At 27.8% G+C, this 22,525-nt stretch overlaps 2 protein-coding genes across 2 annotated transcripts in view; one reads left to right on the top strand and one right to left on the bottom strand.

Moving 5' to 3' along the window:
* The first annotated feature begins 2,226 nt into the window (after window positions 1-2,226).
* On the top strand, window positions 2,227-3,379 carry LOC136086586 (uncharacterized). The gene has a single exon (XM_065808823.1). It carries the CDS (start codon window positions 2,249-2,251, stop codon window positions 3,350-3,352), a length of 1,104 nt encoding a protein of 367 aa, XP_065664895.1. The 5' UTR covers window positions 2,227-2,248; the 3' UTR covers window positions 3,353-3,379.
* Window positions 3,380-12,117: 8,738 nt separating this feature from the next.
* LOC100201718 (uncharacterized) overlaps window positions 12,118-22,525 on the bottom strand; it is a 48,245-nt gene continuing 37,837 nt past the window's right edge. The window contains exon 13 of the mRNA XM_065807936.1: window positions 12,118-12,640. Within this exon, the coding sequence (XP_065664008.1) occupies window positions 12,611-12,640 (30 nt within the window). The 3' untranslated portion in view covers window positions 12,118-12,610. The remainder of the gene's footprint in view (window positions 12,641-22,525) is intronic.

Genomic DNA, 22,525 nt, shown 5'->3' on the forward strand with positions numbered 1-22,525 from the left:
TGTGGTCTATTAGGGTCTATTAGATAACACCTTTTCTGAAGAGAAATGACTTAAGCGATATTAATGACATTTGGAAAAAGCCTTCTTTTAAAAAATTTATTCAATGGAGTGCAGAAAAGCTTTGATATAGTGTAAATAATAAATTTATGAAAATGTGTGGAGACATTATTTGGTCCTAAACTTTTATCATTTTGCAGAGTATATTTTTAACAAATACACATCTCATTTTTAGTCACTGGATTAAGAACGTAAGAATTAGAATATGTTAGCAACAACCGTACTGTTTAAAAAAGTTTTACTGATAGATTTGAGAATGCAAGATTTAATGGTGAGGAAAGTTTGATGTTGATAATCTTTTTTTATTTGTAACTTTTTGATTATTTTTTTTTTGTTGATTATCTTTTTAAAGAAGAAGATGTATTTATGACTTTTTAGAAGTTCTTAATAAGTTGCTTATTTTATTCTTGTAAAATTTAAATTTATTAAATAGTTGACTTTTTGCGTCGAAATTCCATACACTATCAGAAGAATGGTAAGTAAACTTATTCTGCGAAGATAAAAATGTACCTTCATCCGAATTAATGTTCAGATGAAGGTACAATTTAGAATTCGATTTGATAGTTTTATTAAGATCAATATTATCATAATATTTGAAGTTAATTATCGAGTAAATGATTTTATTTACTAAAACAAATGTTTGAAGCTTATTGGACTTTCCAATGAATTTAATAAATTAGTTATTAAAGTCTGACATGATAAAGTTAAAAGAACTTCTTAGCCTGAAAGTGTGCTGAATAGCATATTCTTAATTATGCAGTCGCTACAGCAAAAGTAAGTCTGTGACAAAACGAGAATATGAAGATTGTTGATTAGATTGGATTTAGCATGTACCCAATAAGACCACAAAAAAACTTGCAATAGTATTTAATTGCTAGGTAAAGATTGTCTAGATAACGGCTATAAAATTAGAAGCCACAATAGTAAACTGAGAAGGCAATATACAGAAAATATAAAACGACATTTTTTTCACCTATAGAGTGGTAAACGACTGACACAATCTTAAACAAGAAACAGTAGACACAGTCAGTATCAACCAATTCAAAAACAAATTGAATAAATATTTTAAATACTAACTTTTATATTATATAATACATATTAGTAATAAAAGCAGGTAGTAATAAATAAACCATGCAGTAGTTAATAAAAAGACAATATTACCTAGCTACAAATTTTAAAAAGATAGTTTAATGATAAACAATATAATAGTATATCTGTATCATAAATAAATAATAACAAAAGATACAACGACTAAAAAATTATTTAACGGAAAATTAATAACTTAACTCTGACTAATATTAAAAATAAGTAACAATAAATATTTAAAATAATACTAAAAAGTAATAATAATAAATTTAGTAAAACTAAAACATAATAAAAATTACAAAAAAGAAAAACTTTTTAAAATATGTTCAAAAACAACAAATCTTATGATAAACTTTAAAAACCCCCTCCCTTCCGCCCCTTATTTGATAAGTACTTACACCATTATTCAGCTAATTGGGACCTTTTTAAACCATAACACTGCCCGAATCCAAACCCTCAGTCAATGTAGCATCACTCCCTTGCATGTTCTATTTGTCAGTCGGTGCATGTACTCTTCACTTTTCCTAAAAATTGCTAATTGGAACAGTTTATTTTTTTAAAGAAACGAATACTCTAAAATTACATACAAACATATATATATATATATATATATATATATATATATATATATATATATATATATATATATATATATATATATATATATATATATATATATATATATATATATATATATATATAAATTAGTAAAAAACACTTATCTAACTTTTATCTTCGACTTAAAGTTGATGACCATTGCTGGATCATCAGGAAGAGTTCTCTTCCTGATGATCCAGCAATGGTGAAACTTCAAGTCGAAGATAAAAGTTAGATAGTGTTTTTTACGAATTTATTATTGCTCTGTTCTTTAAGAACATTATATATATATATATATATATATATATATATATATATATATATATATATATATATATATATATATATATATATATATATATATATATATATATATATATATATATATATATATATATATATATATATATGTATGTATATATATATATATATATATATATATATATATATATATATATATATATATATATATATATCTTTAGATTTAATCCAACATAATTTAATCCGAATGAACCATACTGTAATATCAAACCATTCTAGTTATGAGAAATATACAATAATATGCAGTGGAGCCATACATGTCATTCCATTGTGCAATGAATGCAAGGTTTTTATCTACGTTGCAACATTATTAATTATTCTTTTAATTATACCAACAGTTTTTTTAAACTTGGTTGTGTTTGCTGTTATTGTTAAAACAAAAAAGCTGTATACATCATCAAATGTATTATTAGCAAGTACAGCGGTATGTGATTTTCTAAGTGCTCTTATAAGTATGCCTTTATGGATTGTAACTTTGATGCTAGGTCTTCAAAAAAACCATTACTGCGTTGTATACTTATCTGCTGTATTTACTTCTCATGTTTTGCAATATTTGTCGTTTCTGCTAGTGACTATTATTTCACTCGATCGATATTTGGCTCTGTTTAAACCATTTTTCTACAAACACCAAGTTAGTGGAAATCCTTTACATTATGTTCCTTCAATAGTAGTGTTATCCGTTGTGGTACTAATTTTAAACGTAGCAAGTCTCTTAACGCCTGAAAAACAATTAATTAAAAATATTATTTTATTATCTTTGCCACCTTTCATGTTTATGAGCATTTATTCTCACTTTAAAATTTTATACAAAGTGAAAAACATAACAAGAACAAACACAAACAGGAAACAAAGAATAAGTGACTGTTTTTCGACAACTTCCTCAAAGAATGGAAATAAAAGTAACTTTGCTCCATCAACAATTTCTTTTTCAACTAAATCAAATGCAATAATATGTTCTGCGTTTATTAAAAAACAAAGTTCTCATTTTGAGTTACCATGTGAAATTAAAAACAATGAGGAAAAATTAAAGCAAATTAACATTAGCTACTTAACTTTTTTTTTATTAGTATCTCTTTACCTTTGTTTTACTCCTTATGTAATGGTTACAGCTACGTGGATGATTAAACCTTGTACTAAAAACGTTCAATGGATACATGCAGCTTATACGTGGTCATACGCATTTGTATGTATAAAATCGCTAGTTAATCCTATTTTATATTGCTATCGAGTCAGATTAATTAAGGAACAGGTAAAAAGACAAATTTTAAAAATGAAAATGTTTAATAATTAAAGCAAATATAACTTTCGTATAAAATATATATATATATATATATATATATATATATATATATATATATATATATATATATATATATATATATATATATATATATGAAGATTCACGAAGTCGCAGATGCCGAGAATTCTGTGATTTTCGGCAAAAGTTGTAAATCCTGCTATTTTTGCCAAATGCCATGCCTTACCATGAGTTCCGAGATATTTCTTTAACAATTAATCACGCAATGCAAACTTTTCACGATAATAAGTACATCAATTCACTAATCAAAAGTCAACAACGTAATTTCTATTTTAAGTTTATTAATAAATCAATCATACATTTACTCTATGCTTATATCATATGATAAAACTGCTGCCTACAAATAGGTTGTTAAGGAGATTGATACCGGCGTGCAACTACTTACATTCTGGTTCTCCAGCAAAGAACGTTTTCCTCAACTGTTTAAGTATGTAGGACGATATCTATCAGTATCTACCAACTCAGAGAAGTGTAAGTCACTCTACACTGATAAAGCACCTCAGCGGCAGTCCTTTACAGATGATAATTTACCTTTGCATGTGATGATGACATTCAACGCTAGGAATATTGACCAAGCAATTGTTTATCAGATTTAATATTTGATAGTTGAGTATGTTTGATGACCATGATTTTAGTGTGAATACGTACAATTTGTAGCCATTTAGTTTTTCGAAATAACTATTACTGTTGGCTTACCTTTTTTGCCAAAAAATTTTTAAGCATGCCGTGATTTCTACCATTTTTTTGCCGTCAATTTTCACTTACTCTATTAATTATGTTTTAAACAAATGTAAATAAGTAAATATGTTTTCGTTACATCTGTAATAAAAATTTTAAAACTTTGTAAATTGTAGCAACGCAGTGGGTACTAGACGTATTTAAGATGTATAAAACACGTTTTAAAACGTAGAAACACGTATTTAAAAACATCTAAAACTTGTTTGTGTTCCCACTGTGAAGTGTGTGAAAACTTAGCAAAAATAGTCGCTGCGTATGACTAAAATATTTTACGAAAACCCAGGGTTTTCAAAACATTTGCCATATTGCCATACATTTTTCCCTGTCACAACTACTATCGTTGTTTCCATAATTAAAGAGAAGTATTCTAATTTTAAAACCTCTTTTAAAAAAACTTAAAAAGAGTTTTAAATTCATTTAATAAACTAAAAATCTTGATCTTATAAACGATTTTTTGTAAAGAAAATTTCTTTTAAAATTTTTAGGAAAGAATAAAAAATAAGCTAAAAACTTTTAGGCTGTCAGCTCACACCATTACTCTTAGTCGATGTATGTATACCATATTTCATACCATTTTACTTTGTCTATAACTAACGGTCGGTTAATATATGTTCATTTTGCTTCGTCTTCCCTAACAATTTTAATTGTACATTATTTCTAAGACAATTGAAGTAGTTCTTGAACTAGTATTATTAATAAAAAATTAATAAAACAATCATTTAAATTTCTGATGAAGTTTTCTGAAAGTCAATTTTATTATTATATTAGGAATACAATAATAACTTGACGCAACGTTTTATTTAGAAATTATAAAAACTAGATTGCATAATAAATAAAAAAAGAGCTCACAAAAAGTTTGCTTTTATCTAGGGGAAAGTCGTTTGTGATACTTAATACTTAACTTTGAAGCTTCATTATTCTGTATCCTGAAGATTAATAATAAAAGTTTTGATATGGATACATTCCTTATTACATGTAGAATAATAATAACCCTCGGAGTTTTCATCAGTTTTATTTTTGTATGTTATTCTGATTTTTAAAAAAAACACAAGTATGCCATCATAGGCAACCACTGCTCCTATGATGACATAGGGGAGGATGGGGCTGGTTAGGATTAAGGGTAAATTGATGATTTCATTTAACCTTAGAGTCTTCCTTAAAAAAAGCCAGTAATGACTTGGAAGCATCCTAAATTACCATTTCATGCTACACAGCAACATTGTAAAGTTTTGCGCATGTGCATAGGATATATTGAGTTTTATGTATTTTTTGGACCAAGAAAAAAATTTTTGGAGCATCGCTTTACTTTTTACTTTACTTAAAAATAAGTTTTTCTTATCAAATAAAAAAATATTTTCCTAACTCATCAATATTGCAGCACACACAACTCGTCAGTAAGCCATCATGGGAAGAAGTCATCATTTTCAATCAAACAAGCTGCGTTTGCCTTGTTCAAAAGATAAAATTAAAGTAAGTATTCCACTAAATGCGCAAAACTTGGATATAAAATGCATAAAAGTTCCCTTATAGTTAATAATAAAATCACAACCGTAAATATATAAAGGGAATAAAATTACAACAGCACATCCCAAAATCGATTTTTGTTGATTATAAAAACAACATTTGTGCACAAATGTATTTTTACTAAAAAAACAAAAAATTAAAAAAAATTAGTTTTAGTAAAAATACAAATGTATTTTCACTAAAACTAATGTAAAATCAGTATAGTTATGTAGGTCTAATCACTTTTTCACCGAAACCAATATTTATGGAAATATGACCGGTATGCCATCATAGGCACTATGCGATCATAGGCGCCTTTCCTCTAACGTTTCTCTACCAATCAAACTTTATTGCAAAAAGTAAAATAAAAACATTATTTAGAGCACTTTCACTTTTTTCTCAAAATTTTTTCTACGAAAAATATTTAAAAAAACTGTAGTGATCGAAGCCTAGAAAACAAAGGAATAATGTTAAACATTTTTTAAACTCTTGAAAATCAAATAGAAATTAAGGTTTAGGAGAAAAAAAGAACAAAAGATTTAGTCAGATCGAGTATGTACTTGCTGCCTTTAACAACCATTTTCCCCTTATACACATTCGTACGTTTTCGAGTAGCCTTATTACCTTATATCTTGCCTTTAACACCCATTTTCCCCTTATACACATTCGTACGTTCTCGCGTAACCTTATTACCTTATACCTGCATACATACTTTATGGAAGACCCCTTAAATAACTTTTAATGAGTTAAAAAACTTCCTTCTCTGATAATAATTATTATATAATATTCGTTATAATAAAACATAAAATTATTCTAAAAAGTGTCTGATAAGTTGAAAATGCAATTCCCATGTTTTTTTGTTAGATCTGCTTGTTTATAAATAAATGCTGTACAACTGACAAAGAATCAGTTGTAAAGCATTTATTTATAAAGTTTGCCTTTTATGAATTTGAACAACTTCATCAAACGAGGACATATCAAAATTTCTTGAAATTGTTGAACAATTTCTTCAACATTTTTCTTTAAAAAGCTAGAAAACAACAGGGTATTTACGATTTTGACAACTGTTTGCTCCCATGCAATCCCAAAATGTAATGCAATACATTCACTTTTTTTTTCCGATCATTTGTTGATAATGGCAATTTTTTTATCATACAACTCATTTTGGAAATTTAGTCTTAACAATATCTTTTAAATCTATAACTAATACTGTTACTTTGCTAGCCTTGTCATTTACTTTTGCTAACTTTGTCTTTCATTGGTTATCTTTGCGTTCGCAGTCGTTGTTTTAATATTATTGAAATCTTATTCATTTTTGTATTCTAAGAACATTTTAGCAACCTTTTTTTTATATTCTAAAAAGATTTCTTGTAGCATTTTCTAAGTTGCAACGAACATAACGATCAGCCATATTTATCAAACTTTCTAACTGCGCTGTATCTTTTGTGTGTGTGTGTGTTTGTGTGTACGTATATATGTATATATATATATATATATATATATATATATATATATATATATATATATATATATATATATATATATATATATATATATATATATATATATATATATATATATATATATTTATATATATATGTATATATATATATATATATATTATATATATATATATATATATATATATATATATATATATGTATATATATATATATATATGTATATATATATATATGTATATATATATATATATATATATATATATATATATATATATATATATATATATATATATATATATATATATATATATATATATATATATATATATATATATATATATATATATATATATTAGGGTGCATCAAACGCCCTATGTTTTTGTAAACAATAAAAATTTTGACAGTACCTAAATTAATTTTTTTCCAAATATTGTTTTAAGCTTTTATGTTAAATTTCAGTTTTCTAAGTCAATGTTTAACGGGTCCTTCATTGATGCAAAGTTTTGTATATAGATTAACATAGCGAGTAATGTATTACGCGACAATTATAACAAGAAAAACAGCTGGAAAACATTATATTATTAATTTTTATTAAGTTATTTAGTGCTTACTTATTGTCAGTAAAGTTAAAAATACGGTAGTAATAGTTTACAGTGCATAGTTAGTTGCTTATATCAACTTTAGCTTGATTTTCTTAAATCTGGTTGCCTTTGACGATCCTTTTCGATCACTTGCAATTTGTTTTGGTACACTACTTTATTCTTGACAGCTATTAAAACGTCGCTGGTAAGCTTAATCTCTCTTTCTGCACAGTCATCAATGACATTTATTGCTTGAATATTAGTGATTGAAGCTTGATGACGTTTCTCAGCTCATGGTGTAAAATGGCTAAATAGAGCCAGAGGCACCATTTCTGCAGTTAGATACCACAAATGGCGCGGAAATGCACGTATGGCACTCTTTGCAATATTAGCATTTACTGCTTCATATTTCAAAAGTTTGCGGAGGGGCTAAAGATCATTCCAAGGAGCATCTGCAGCTGATGAGCACGTCATTCACCATGTGTTGTAGACATGTATTATAAATACAACAAAATCATATATTTTTTGCACTTGGTGGGCGGTTGTAATACTCCCTCGAGGAAGTTCGTTAATAAGTTGTTGCAACAGACATATTTTGATATAATAGATTAGTTTGGCCATCCATCTTGCCTTGTGTAATGCACCCGGTCTGTTAAAGGTGATAACACTGTCTGCTGTATCCTCTGTGTCTAAGAAGAGTGTGCATAGATAAATAAACTTCTTGTAATCATCACGTCTTAGTTTAAGCTTAGCTTGAGTAGCCCTCAGGACTTCAGAGCTGCATGAGGAAAGAAACGTTTTGGCTTCTTGACTGTAAGACTTCGTCGAGTCAAAGCGTGTTAGAGACGATTTCTTAAATATTTTGCCTATAAGACTAAAGTTCTTTCGGAATTTTGAAATAAGAACTATATCAGGTGATCTGGAAGTATCAATTTTAAGATCTTCAAATACATGTGAAAGCACAACTTCCCCAATATGATGGCGACAGCCAGACCATAGCAAGACTTTACCAAGTCTTTGTTGGTTTGTCACACATGCTACAGAAACGTGGCCTGTGTTTGAGGCAGTTATGTCAAATGTCATGTTGACAATTGACTCTGTACAATGTCAGGAATTTAATAGATCAAGTGTTAGATTAGCTACTTTGTTGCCTGAGTTTTCTTCGCCAAATTGATATATTGGAACGCCAAGTAGCTTCAAATTTTCTGCATTTTCAACCACTACACAAAGCCGTTCTTCAGACGCGTTCTTATCAGTTAAAGAAGTCATCAATTTTGAGTCCCAATGAAGAGTTACCAAGTCTGATGCAACCAATTGTTCTTTATAGTCTTGTGCCAATTGCTGAACAATATTTCTCCGGGATCTGCCTTCAGTAGCATAAGAAGTAGACAAATTAGAGCTGTTGCCTTATGACTCTTCAATTAAAGCTGTTGTAAATGTTGCTTGTTAAGCTGCAGACATATTCAAGCGTGTTGCTAAAGCAACAAGTTTGGGACGTTTCAATATATCATGAGGAATAAATGCAGATGTCTTAGTGTGTGAGGAACGGTGATGGCATTTTTTACTTGTCTTTGGAGTCTCAAAATTCATGTCACATTCACCTTCATCGCTATTATCTGTATCTAATAGGCTTCGAGTTGCTGTTTCTTCTCCTTCTTCATCTGCTCTTTGCTTCTCTTTAACAGCTCTTCTCTGTACCAATTGCTTTCGCACATTACTTCGTTGAATCTTATTATCTAATACGCTATCTTTTGATCCAAAAGTTGCAGCTCTGCTAGTTTTCAAGGAATGGAGAAATGCCATATTTTCAGCATTCGTAATAAGCTTTTCTACAACAGTTGGCCAGAGTGGAAAAGTTTTACATAGTGAAGCTTCCATAGCATTTATCCTGCTTACAAGTGATGCATTTAACTTGCGTTCCTTTGGTATTGCCCTGAGTTTAGCATTTTCCTTTAGCAGTTGTATGATGCGTTCACAAGCTTTGAGTTCTGAAATCATTGGAATATTTGCTTTGCCATAAAATACCACTAGTTGGTTCAATACTAGTCTTGCTGCTTCCCATTGAGAACGGTGTACATTAGTGATTTTATTTGGAACGGTTTACATTAGTGATTTTATTTAAATTAGTAAATATGTAAAAATTTTATTATACAATTAAAAAAGATAGTTGCTTACCAACTGATATATTCAAAATAACAGGAAAAAATTCCAAATTTTTCTCTCATAAGGAAGTCCAAAAATATTTAATTCAGTCAGTTGCAGACAGCAAGGATATAATAACACTGATAAACAAATAAAATTTTATTGTGCAAATCTTGTTAACTAGGTGGTTTTTTAAAACAAATTAAATATGCTGATTTCAAATATGCAAACCATTTTTCACCATCACGTCAAGTTTTAAAAATATTTGGGTTCAAATCTTTAGTATTAGGTAAAGTCCCTAATATTGTCGAAAAAAAAGTTATTCAAAAGTATGTTAACCGTTCCAAATAAAATCACCATTTTTAAAATCTCTATGAAAGTACGCTTCTTTTGAGACCCAGGTTGACATACTTTTGAATAACTTTTTTTTCGACAATATTAGGGACTTTACCTTAAATACTAAAGAACCCAAATATCTTTACAACTTGACGTGATGGTGAAAAATGGTTTGCATATTTGAAATCAGCATATTTAATTTGTTTAAAAAACCACCTAGTTAACAAGATTTGCACAATAAAATTTTATTTGTTTATCAGTGTGATCAAAGATATAGTATTATTAAACTAAATTAACATTATTTATTTCAAACTTAATCATGAAAAACCGTTAAAGAAATTAATAACAGTTTATAGTCTATGATAGGTAATGTGAATTTTTTAAATGACTGGAGGTCCCCCTAAATATTAGTATAAGTAAGAAATATTTTATATTATCCCATTTTGGCCCAAAAGGAAACTTTTTAAAATGGGTACAAGGATATTTAAAAACCTTGGGGCATTTAATGCACCCTAATATATATATATATATATATTATATATATATATATATATATATATATATATATATATATATATATATATATATACACATATATATATATACATATACACACACATATATATATATATATATATATATATATATATATATATATATATATATATATATACATATATATATATATATACATATATTATGTAATTGTTATAAAAATCTATTAAAGAATTAAACTTTTTTCACCTGAAAAAAACACTTTCTCTTACTTCCGTGTGCATTGATCAAAAATACTATGCCTTTCAAATTTTATACAGACTTTGAACGCTATGAATTCTTTAATATTGTGTTTGAATATCTTCAACCACAGCTATTTCTTTAATATGTTTGACTTCAATCACTGATAACAAAACTGAATAGGAAATTATTGATATTCAGGGTTGCCACAAAAATATTTCATAAGAAAAAAAGCATTTTTTACGAGATTTTGCATCTAATTTGCATCAAAATTTTGTAAATTTGCGGAATTTTTCCGCAAATTTACAAAATTTTGAACAAAAATAGAGGATTTTATGAATTTTTTTTATTTGAATAGGTTTAACGTTCATGTTTCTACACTTATGGGGTTTGGACAGAGGGTTATTAATGTCATCTTTTATGTTAAATGGAATGGATTTGCTAAAGCAATTTTTTACAATCCGATGCACTTTAAATATATATAAACATTTTAAAGAAAACAAAAACAATTTTTTTAAAGAGATATTTTGAAAAACAATATATGTACAACTTTATATAAAATATAATTAATTTAAAAAACAATGATAGTTTAAAAAAGCATTACGAAAAACACTAGTTTAAATTTCTACTTGAATACAATCGCATTCGGGATTAACACGTAACGTGCGTTTAATGCTATTCTAATTTGAATTGCAATATTACTAATCCGTAACATTTTCAAAAACTTCTAACTTTTTTTAACTTTAATTAAAAAATTATTCTTTTTTAACTTTAGAAAAAATTATAGAAATATCGTATAAAAATGGCATGGAGACGCCCATAAACTAAATAAATAAAAAAAGAGCGAAGGTGGAAGCGGAAAAAAAAAAAAGACTTACTGACACTAATATTAAATAAATTGACATCAAGTTGACGTCAATTTATTTTTCAATTTAAATTGACGTCAATTTATTTTTCAATTTAAATTGACGTCAATTTATTTTTCAATTTAAATTGACGTCAATTTATTTTTCAATATAAATTGACGTCAATTTATTTTTCAATATAAATTGACGTCAATTTATTTTTCAATATAAATTGACGTCAATTTATTTTTCAATTTAAATTGACGTCAATTTATTTTTGCACATTTAAGTTTTGTTATTTAAAAAACTGATGGATGTTAATGAAGGGTAGAGGGGTGATAAATTGTTTATGAAGGGTAGAGGGGTGACAAATAATGCCTATGGACGTCCCAATAAGAAAGAGAAATTTGATAGTATACAAAATAGTTCAGAGTTACATATTAAAAAGTCCATTAGAACCTGATATAGTTCAAAATAATTTTATCTAATGAAATAGAACTGAGAATTTCAATCATGATTAACATGAAAATGTTGTCAAATCAGTATGCTGAAGCAATACTCTACAATATTGATAACCAGTGTTCATACAGCGTACAAAGTGTTAATATGCTTTTATATCATTCTAATAATTTTCTGTGAAACAACTAAATATTTTCTTTGGCGTTACTACATGGTAACCCTAAAAAAGCCGCAGCTGAAAATCCAAAATGTTCTCCAATATAGATTTTTAGAAATTCAATAATGTGATACTTCTGTCATATTTTTTCTCTTCAAAAACCCGTGATCCTTCTTGTAGCCAATGTTTTATTTGCTCCAAGCAATTTCCTGATACTTCTTGTGATCGATGCTTAAGGTGCCAAAAAAGCTGTTTTTGGATAATTCTTATGGTCAATGTTTTAGCTGCTCGAATGCTGTTTCCTAACAAATAAAAATAACAAATAAAATCAAATATAGATGCAAAATTGATGTTTCCTAACAAATAAAATCAAATATAGATGCAAAATTGATGTTTCCTAACAAATAAAATCAAATATAGATGCAAAATTGATGTTTGAAAAAGTTCTTTGTATACTTTATGCAAAAATACAATTGAACACAAGGCGCAGTTACACATTGTACAGTTGAATATGAGACATAATTAAACAAAGCAGTTATTACATCAAATTTATTTTGAAAATCTAATTTAAAACAAAAGTTAAACACCTTAAAACAAAAGCGACACATCTTTTAACAAAAAACGCATCTTTAATTAAGCTTTAATTTTTTTTTTTTAAAAAAGCAACGTTTTATGTGTATTTAAACAATTTATAAGTATATATATATATATATATATATATATATATATATATATATATATATATATATATATATATATATATATATAAATATATATATATATATATATATATCAATATGTTTAGATAAAAGATCTTACAATCGAGGTCATTCACAAACAATTAAAAACTAATCTTAAGTTTATACCTTGAAATAGTATTAATAATACAAATTATAATGATAATAATGATAATAAATTAACAATTATAAGAATAAAAAGAAAATTATACAACAATAAAGCAATATCAATTTTAAAACAACAATAAACATAATATAGAGTTATATACGGACACAATGTAACAACCTAATATGTAACTAAAACTAAAATAACAGTAAATAAACAAACAAAAAATTTTTAAATAACACTCACAAATAAAAACGTGTCACACTCACACAAACATTTAGTCACGAAAAGTATAGAGATTTCATAATAAATAAAAATATTCAAATTAAAAAGGAAATCATATCATAATATCCAGCAAACACATATTAACCACATATCAATAAAATGTTCTATTAAGAAACCTTTAAGTTGCAAAGAGATTTTTACAACTGAAAGGAAGGCAAAATGATTTTAACAAAGACAAATACAAAATTTAAGCTCAAGACGATGTGGGACAAGGCTTCAATTCCAAACTTGCAGATTCAATCTGGGGTAAAACGTGTTGATGTCATAAATACTACTCAAAACAAATACTGCTCAAAATCCAGTTCTAAACATAAATAAATAAAACGCTAAATGAGAACGCCTCTACCAAATCTAGCCAAGGAAGCAGATAGATATGATAAATCAGATCAAGCTGCAGCATTCCTGGCAACTTCAGTCCTTACTGATGTTGACATGATTACTAAGGATGATCAGAGTTTGGTGGTTGACAAGAGCAAAGTTTGGCGTGAAAGACTTTAATTAAAGAAGACTTTGAATTAAAGAAGAATATGAAGAAAAAAAGTAAAGGCATCACAGGCATTTACTTTGATGGCAGAAAAAATACAATTTTAACAAAAGTTATCAGAGAAAATATGCAGCAGCATTATCTCAGTCATTTCTGAATATGGCACAAATCATACTGTTTGTGCCAGGTGTTCTAAATTACTCAAACAGGTTGACACTGGCCAACAGAGTGTGGTATTTGTATATTGCCACTCACAACCATATGGACAATCTTCATGTGATCACACACTTTATAGTCAGCAACTAAGACCAACACTGATTTGCCAATAAGGGAATCCTCCCTGTGTACCTATTGTGCAAAGCATATTTTCCTAGCAACTCAGCTTCTGAAGGATCTTTATATTAATACTGTTGCTCACATGAAAATACAGTAATACTGTCGCTTAAGTCAAAGTGCATACTTTGCTCATTAGGGTGACAATTTTTTTGCAAAATAAAACAAACACTTTATCTAATTCTTTTCTAAACCCCTCAGTGATATTAGAACTGTTTTTTTTTTTTAAGGACTAGTATTAGTGCTAGATGTAGATTTCACAATTGAATATTATTTTGAAAATGTTTTTAATCATCGTTAATATTTTTTTACTTCATTAAAATGTATCATTTTGAAAATAATAATGTAGTTTAATGTTTAATTTTTCATTAAATGAATAGTTACATAGTATCATAGTTACATAGTATAATAACACTGTATTGCAAAAAGTTTTACAGCAGTTTTGAACATATTTAAACTGTTAACAAAATTACTTAATAAAAAATCGCATATATATAAAAAAGACATAATAAACATAGTTTTGGATAAGGTTTATTTAAGGTATTATTTAGGATATTATTTAGTAATGATATCAATTAAATTGAATGATTTGTTTTTTAATTAAATTCAACTAAAAAATAAACATTAAACATTAATCATGTAATTGCCAACATTAGATACAAAGATCCAATCATGTATTGAAAAGAATATGAAACATGTTAGACATCTGATTGTCAGTTGTTGAAGAGCCCATTATCTTCTTAAACCTCTTTTTTTTACCTCAGAATTCTAACTAATGGGTTACTTCTAAGAAATTATCAATATTTTTTTACCTCAGAATATTTAGCTTCTAACTAATGGGTTACTTCTAAGAAATTATCAATACTTAATTAGCAGTAGATCAAAACGATTCAAAAGTATTTATGATTATGAGTTTTCTTGTCTTATGGAAATTTTAACATGAAATGCAAAAGAAAAACAATGTGTTATCAGGAAAACGGAGATTTGTGTCTTATTAGAAAAATAGTGAACATCTGTGAGTCCTGTGGTTTTAAAAACTATATTATTGGTGAGAATAAAACATTATCAACATTTGTGGAAATTCACAAAAAATAGGTACCGATGACCAAAGTTGCTAGTTTGGAAAAAGGCTACTATAGAAAAGTTAGTTAAAGAGTTTCAATTAATCTCGGAGACTCATTTTGACATTGGAAAATCCAACATTAAAGAGCTTATTCAACTCAATCAAGATATGCCAAGAAAAAAAGAAAATAAAGAGGAAAGTTTAGCATTTTTGGAAGATCAGAAAATATCATAATAATAATATCATAATGATGAGAACTAAAATTACTTAGATGTAAAAGATTTAGAAGCCTCAATTAAAAATCCTGATGGAAACTATTTATGAGATAATTTAATTAATAATTTAAATATTCATATGAGATAAAGTCTATATCTGAATCAGGTAATTTTTAACATGAAAAAAATTGCATATTGTGACACACATGTTGAATATTTCTTTATATAATAAACTTTGAATGTACTTCATTTTCAGTTTTTGTTAATATTGTCCCAGTGGGCAGGTGCGTCAGACATGAGACACCAATTTTCTCATGAGACGATTACAGGCACTGTGTTGAATACTTACCTTTCTATCTTACAATTTAGTCTGACAAAAACTTTAGGATTCGTCAACCTGTTGCCTGTCATGAAGTTAGATTCATGGTTGGTGTACTAAATTACAGAACTTTGGAATTAACATCGCCAGTTATAAACTACTTAAATCAAAACTTTTGAGTTAGTCAAATGATTTGTTATATTTTATGGGTTTTTAAAATCAAGTCTTGCTGAACATTCAGTATTTAATTCATTCAAAGTTGCAAAAATCTCAAAAGCGGAAGAAATTTGAGTAGGAATGGGATATTGATCTTTTGCCTTAAGCAGTAATCATGGACTTGCTAATTCTGACCTTAAAAGTCAAGTAATTTCTGGCGTTTTGATGGTCTTAGTAGATGAAAATAATAAAATTTGTTAACCTGTTACCTGTGAAAACTGGTTTCATTTTGTCGTTTTGGACTTGGTAAAGGAAATAAAGATTTGGTTGAGAGCATTCCAATATAAAGAAGGTTTGGACTCGATAGCCTCTACAAGAAATTTGTGCTTTTTATTAAACACCTCAGTGTCACTAATAATTGTGCTGAAAAAAACATTGGATTTATATAAAAGTTTGTGAACTCTTCACACTCTGAGGATCAGAAACAAAACATTTTGCTGGTTATTCAAGAAAACTGAAAACAGATTTTAAAGAACGTTTATCAAATCTTGCTAATAGAAACAAATATTGTTATTTGAAATGCAAACATGCATCATTTGTTAATGTTTGACTCGAAAAAGAAATATGCTGACAACTTTGAATATAATGATTTTATTTAATAAATATTGTATAATTATTTTCTAATACTTGTTTCATTGTGCAACAAGTATGGTCTGTTTAATTAAGGTAAAATACAAACAATACTTTCAATATTAACGCAATTAACTGCAACTTTCAGTATTAATGACTTTGAAGCAATAATGGAAATACTTCAAGATAAAAAATGGGGCGATTCCCCATGTCTCAATGTCAATGACTACTTCTATTACTTTTTATTCATTTTTAGGTAGATGCAACGAAATATTTAGTATTGAACCAAATTTTTATTTTCAACCCACCCTAATATATATGTGTGTGTATATATATATATATATATATATATATATATATATATATATATATATATATATATATATATATATATATATATATAAAGAATAATTTAGTATTTTTTAGTATTATTTTATTTTATATTAAAGTGTAATTTGTTTCTCATCTTGTACAGGAACTTTTGCTGTTTTTGCTGTTTATATTTTTGTACGGGAACTTTTTCCGCACCCTGTATATATATATACATGTATATACATACATATATATATATATATATATATATATATATATATATATATATATATATATATATATATATATGTATATATATATATATATATATATATATATGTATGTATATATATATATATATATATATATATATATATATATATATATATATATATATATATATATATATATATATATATATACACATAGGGGAAAGCGGGGCAAGATAGAGAATGGGGCAAGTTGAATTTTCATATAAAATTTAGACAAAAAATGTAAAAATGGGTAAAAACTAAGCTGCATTTATATCATATTTTAAAACTCATATTGGTTTTTTAAAATAATATTAACACAATTTTTTACACATAAGTTAACTTTTGCCCTTAAAAAAAAATACCTCAGTTTTGGTTGTTTATAATGAATAGTATCCTTCGGGGGAACATTTTAAGGAATATATTTTTGCGATGCGTGTTTATTTTGTGTTACTTTAGTTAGATTATTTGATAGTTTTGTAAATTTTATAAAATTGGAGGCAGAAAATGCATAAATCATCCTGCCCTGGTCAAGTGATCAGATGGTAAATTTATGAACTTTTTATTTTAATTAGTATTTCAAATTTTTCTACTTGCAAATTGAAAGCTCATACTAGCAATAAATTATTATGATAACATAAACATACAGAAAAAGTATTATTGCTTCATGACTGATAGTTTTGCAATAACTCAAGACTTTCAAAACATTCTCCATCTTGCCCTGTCTTCCCCTATATATATACATATATATATATATATATATATATATATATATATATATATATATATATATATATATATATATATATATATATATATATATATATATATATATATATCATCATCATCATCTTGTTTATACCCACACACAAATATATATTTATATATATATATATATATATATATATATATATATATATATATATAAATATATATATATATATATATATATATATATATCATCATCATCATCTTGTTTATACCCACACACAAATATATATACATATATATATATATATATATATATATATATATATATATATATATATATATATATATATATATATATATATATATACATACATATATATAAACAAGATGAAGGAAGCGAATTCCAAAGGATGTTCAAAGAAAGAAATTAGAATGAATTTTAGTAGATGGCTAGATGGCACAAGAAACAAAACGTCGTTATGATCAAGATTATCATAATTACCATGATCATGATCATGATCATCATCATCATTAGGTTTTAGCCTCTCTTATTTATGCGGTTTCTCTAATATAAACAATCTAGAGCATTTTCTTTTCTTAACAAAAGCTCATTCATACAATATGTAAGGCACTCTCTTTAAGTTTTCTTACTTTTATCTTTACCATTTAATCCTGAGACAGGATCTTGAATCTGATCTTACTTCTGTAGATGATGTTAATCATCTACAGAAGTAAGATCAGATTCAAGATCCTGTTGTAAGTGATCAAAAAGAGAAGACTTTTTGTCAAGGAGTATAAAGTTGAGTCATCAGCAAAAAGAGCTACTTTAGATGTAAGGTTGTTGGGAAGATCATTAATGTAGATAAGAAACAAAACAGGACCAAGGATAGAACCTTGAGGTACCCCAGAAATTACTGGAAATAATGAAGAGTGTTGGCCTTGGAGGATTACTTTAAAAAAGCGGTAGAAAGAAACAATTTGATAATCTCAAAAACTTTTCCAGATACACCATATGAAACAAGGTTATGGAGAAGACCAACATGCCAAACTTTGTCGAAAGCCTTAGATAGGTCAAGAACAATAGCCCAAGCCTTTCTGCCTCCATCTAATGCACGATAAAATCTTTCAGTCACAGCAGTTAGCCATAGAGCGAGAGAATCAAAAACCGTATTGATTGTCTGGCAGCAAGTTATTTGACTCAAGATGGGATGTGAAAAATTTTTTATCAAAGACCTTATAACAGAAAGAAGACTGATTGCACAATAATTGCAGGGGTCAGAATGTTCACCAGTTTTTGAAAATTGGAACAACAGATGCCATTTTCCAGCAGGCAGGAAAACAAGATTCAGTCAAGCACTTGTTAAATAGTTTAGAGAAAATTGAAGAGAGTTTTGGAGAACAATTTTGTTAGACTGTGACAAGAATATTGTCTGGACCACAAGCCTTAGAAGAGTTTAATTGAGATATGAATTTAGCAACAGAAGCTGCTAAATCTTCTTTAACTAACAATCTGCTGCTGATCTTCTCTAACAAACATTGTTTGATTCAACATTTTTTTCTAATCTGTATTTATAACTCTTACCCACGGTCATGTTTTTCTTTTATATACAAGCTACAACTTTTTAGGTTTTCAGTTATCCATTTCCTAGCTTTTTAACCCTATTCTCTATTTTTGAGTTACTCATATTTAATTATCTTACTTAATATTTACTCATACTTAAAATTGGTTACTTGCAACGTTGTTGGATGTAAATAAGAGTTTAAAAATATATAAATACATGCCAGTATTTAATAAATAGTAAATGCAAATATAAAATTGTAATATATAAAGTATTATAATTTTTTTTTTAACCCAGGCTATCAATCCCTGCTAAATCTTATGATTTTGCAAAGGCCGGGGCCGAGTTTGCACAAAGTTTCATTTTTAGCCAGGGCTAGGGCCCCAGTCACTTCCGAGAGCAGGTCCAACTATGTATACAATTTGTTTTTGCACCCTGTCTAAAAAAGTAAGGGCATCATTTGAAGATTTGTATTCTCATCGAGTACATTACCATTCATAAACATTGGAAGATCTAGATTATTGCGATAACAATGAGATAAAAAAAATTTATAAGGAAAAAAAATTCAAATATGAGTTTTATCTGAGTTAAAATTCACCAGCCACTGAGAACCTCATGCTGTAGGAGAAGTGAGATTCTTTTCAATCTCAAATGCCCCCTTCAAGCAATGAGAGAGTGTTGGCTTCTTATCAAAACAAAGTTAAATGGTAGTATCATCAACGAACAATGCCACCTTAGATGTGAGAATATCTGGGAGATTATTAGTGCAAATTTAAAAAAGTATAGGACCAAGGATAGAACTTAACCTCTCCACATCTATCTAATGCATGATAAGTTCTATCAGTTATCACTATTGACAAATCAGCAGTAGAACAAGAAGATCAAAATCCATATTGATGATCAGAAAGTTATTAGATTCAAGATGAGAGATTAAGTGTTTGTTAATTAAAGACTCAATAACCTTCCGTATGATAGGAAGCAGACTAATGGGACAATAGTTAGTTGAGTCAAATTGCTCTCCAAAATTTTTGAAAATAGGGATAATAGATGTCCCTTTCCAGCAGGCTGTTAATTATAGACGACAGCTCCGGAGAACACTTCTGCAAGACTATAACAGGTATGTTGGCTGGACCAAAAGCTGTAGAAGAGTCGAAGTAAAAAATCACACCAAAAGTACAAGCAGAGACACCTTTAATGAACAACATGGCACTATTAGTAATCTGATAATTTACAACTGTTGGTGGAACCAGTCTCGTTGAGAGATACTACAGAGTTCAGGAAACCTGACAACCAGCCGGCCTCAGAACCATAAAACTGAGTTTTAAAGCTGTACCCTCATTAGGAGATAACAGAATGAGTTGCCTAGTCATAAAAACAGAGACACAAGCAGAAACTTTGTATTGAGTCAAGTAGATCTAGCATTCAACATCCTAAACTGGAAACAATGTATTATAAATAAATCTATCCCAGCCTAATATAAATGATAATGATGAAGAAGGGGTGCAAAGCTGGTCAACAGATGTAATCTGTTTACCCTTTAAGTCTTTGCATAGGAGGCCTTCTACAAGATAGTAGCTGGATTCATTTAATGCCTGTCCAAGATTAAGACATTATCTCCAGCCTTTACTCAACCAAGGCAAGAGGTGTGTTAAGTCAGAGTTAGCTTTTCCTAGCCTTAGCCTTAAAAAGCGTATCCTACTAGGCAGCAAGACGTGAAGCAGGTTGTATTGGGTTACATGTTACCAGGAACAGGATAACCTGACCTGATATTAAAACTATTGGCAATGAATTGAGATAAATTATACCAAAAATGTAATCTTGGACACGCAAACTATGCATACAGCACAAATACAAAATTGTGGGTGTTATACCCCCAAAAAAGGTGTTTTTTAAGTTATAGTTGGTTTTTTAAGAAATATAATCAGTTAGTTGGGCATTTGATATATTTTAGTAAGGTAACTTTCAATTTTGAGGACCTTATTTTTTTTTAGTCTGTAGTTGGTGCTTTTTACAGATTTGCTCCCCTAGTTTTATTCATAGAATTGCCCCCCTGATCTCTCAATGTTTTGGTCTTGAGTTGACTTTTTGAAGTCTTGGTCTTGGAATCTAAAGTCTTAGTCTTGGGCTTTATTGTCTTGACTACATCTCTGATATAAAGTGTCCCCTTAAACTGGTTTCAAAGTTTATTACTAAATAGACTAATTCACTTCCAACAAGGGTGTAAACAACCACAAGTTATGAGTTAATAAAAAACAAAGAAGAGAGTTTGCATGAGTCAGGAAAATATGAAGATGGATGAGAATTCCAAGGCATTGAAGTGCAGGGAAAAAACTAGATGAATAAAAATCTCTGTTATATAAAATAATATCTTTTAGTTAATTAGACATATCTCTGTTATATAAAATAATATTCTTTAGTTAATTGGACATATCTCTGTTAAAACTTTTTAAACTTGTGAAACTAAATGCTTTTTTTTTTAAAAAAAGTTTTATGGAGAGATACAGAACAGAGGATAGCCAAACTGCGTCCATACTCTCTGTTTTAACCCCTACCCTCCCTCCCTTGAATGCATTCATATTTTTTGCGTAATTCCCCCTCCCCTTATATCTGTGTATGTACTTTAAGGGAAGACCCCTAAAATATAAATTCAGCTTTATAAAAAGATTTCTTCCAAAATAAGACAAATAAATATGACACAAAAAGAAAAAAAAAACGTATGTGCTATTTAAAAAAAAAATTATATTTCAAATTGTTGTCCTTTCCTATACAACAAAGGAGTACCCAAAAATGATAAATTACAAAATGAAATAACTTGACTTCTCTAAAAATATTATTAAATTTATAAACTTTTGTTGATGCAAAAATAACCTTAAAGCATAAAATCAAAATCAACGAAATAAAAACTTCAAATATTATTTACATATCATTAAAAATATAACTTGCATTAGATTAAAAATAAAATTTAAGTATAATGTATAAATATAATTTAAAAAAAAGAAAAAGGAGGAAAAAGTAATATACTATTA

This window comes from Hydra vulgaris, chromosome 10, assembly GCF_038396675.1.
Source record: "Hydra vulgaris chromosome 10, alternate assembly HydraT2T_AEP".
NCBI classification, from domain to species: Eukaryota; Metazoa; Cnidaria; class Hydrozoa; order Anthoathecata; family Hydridae; genus Hydra; species Hydra vulgaris.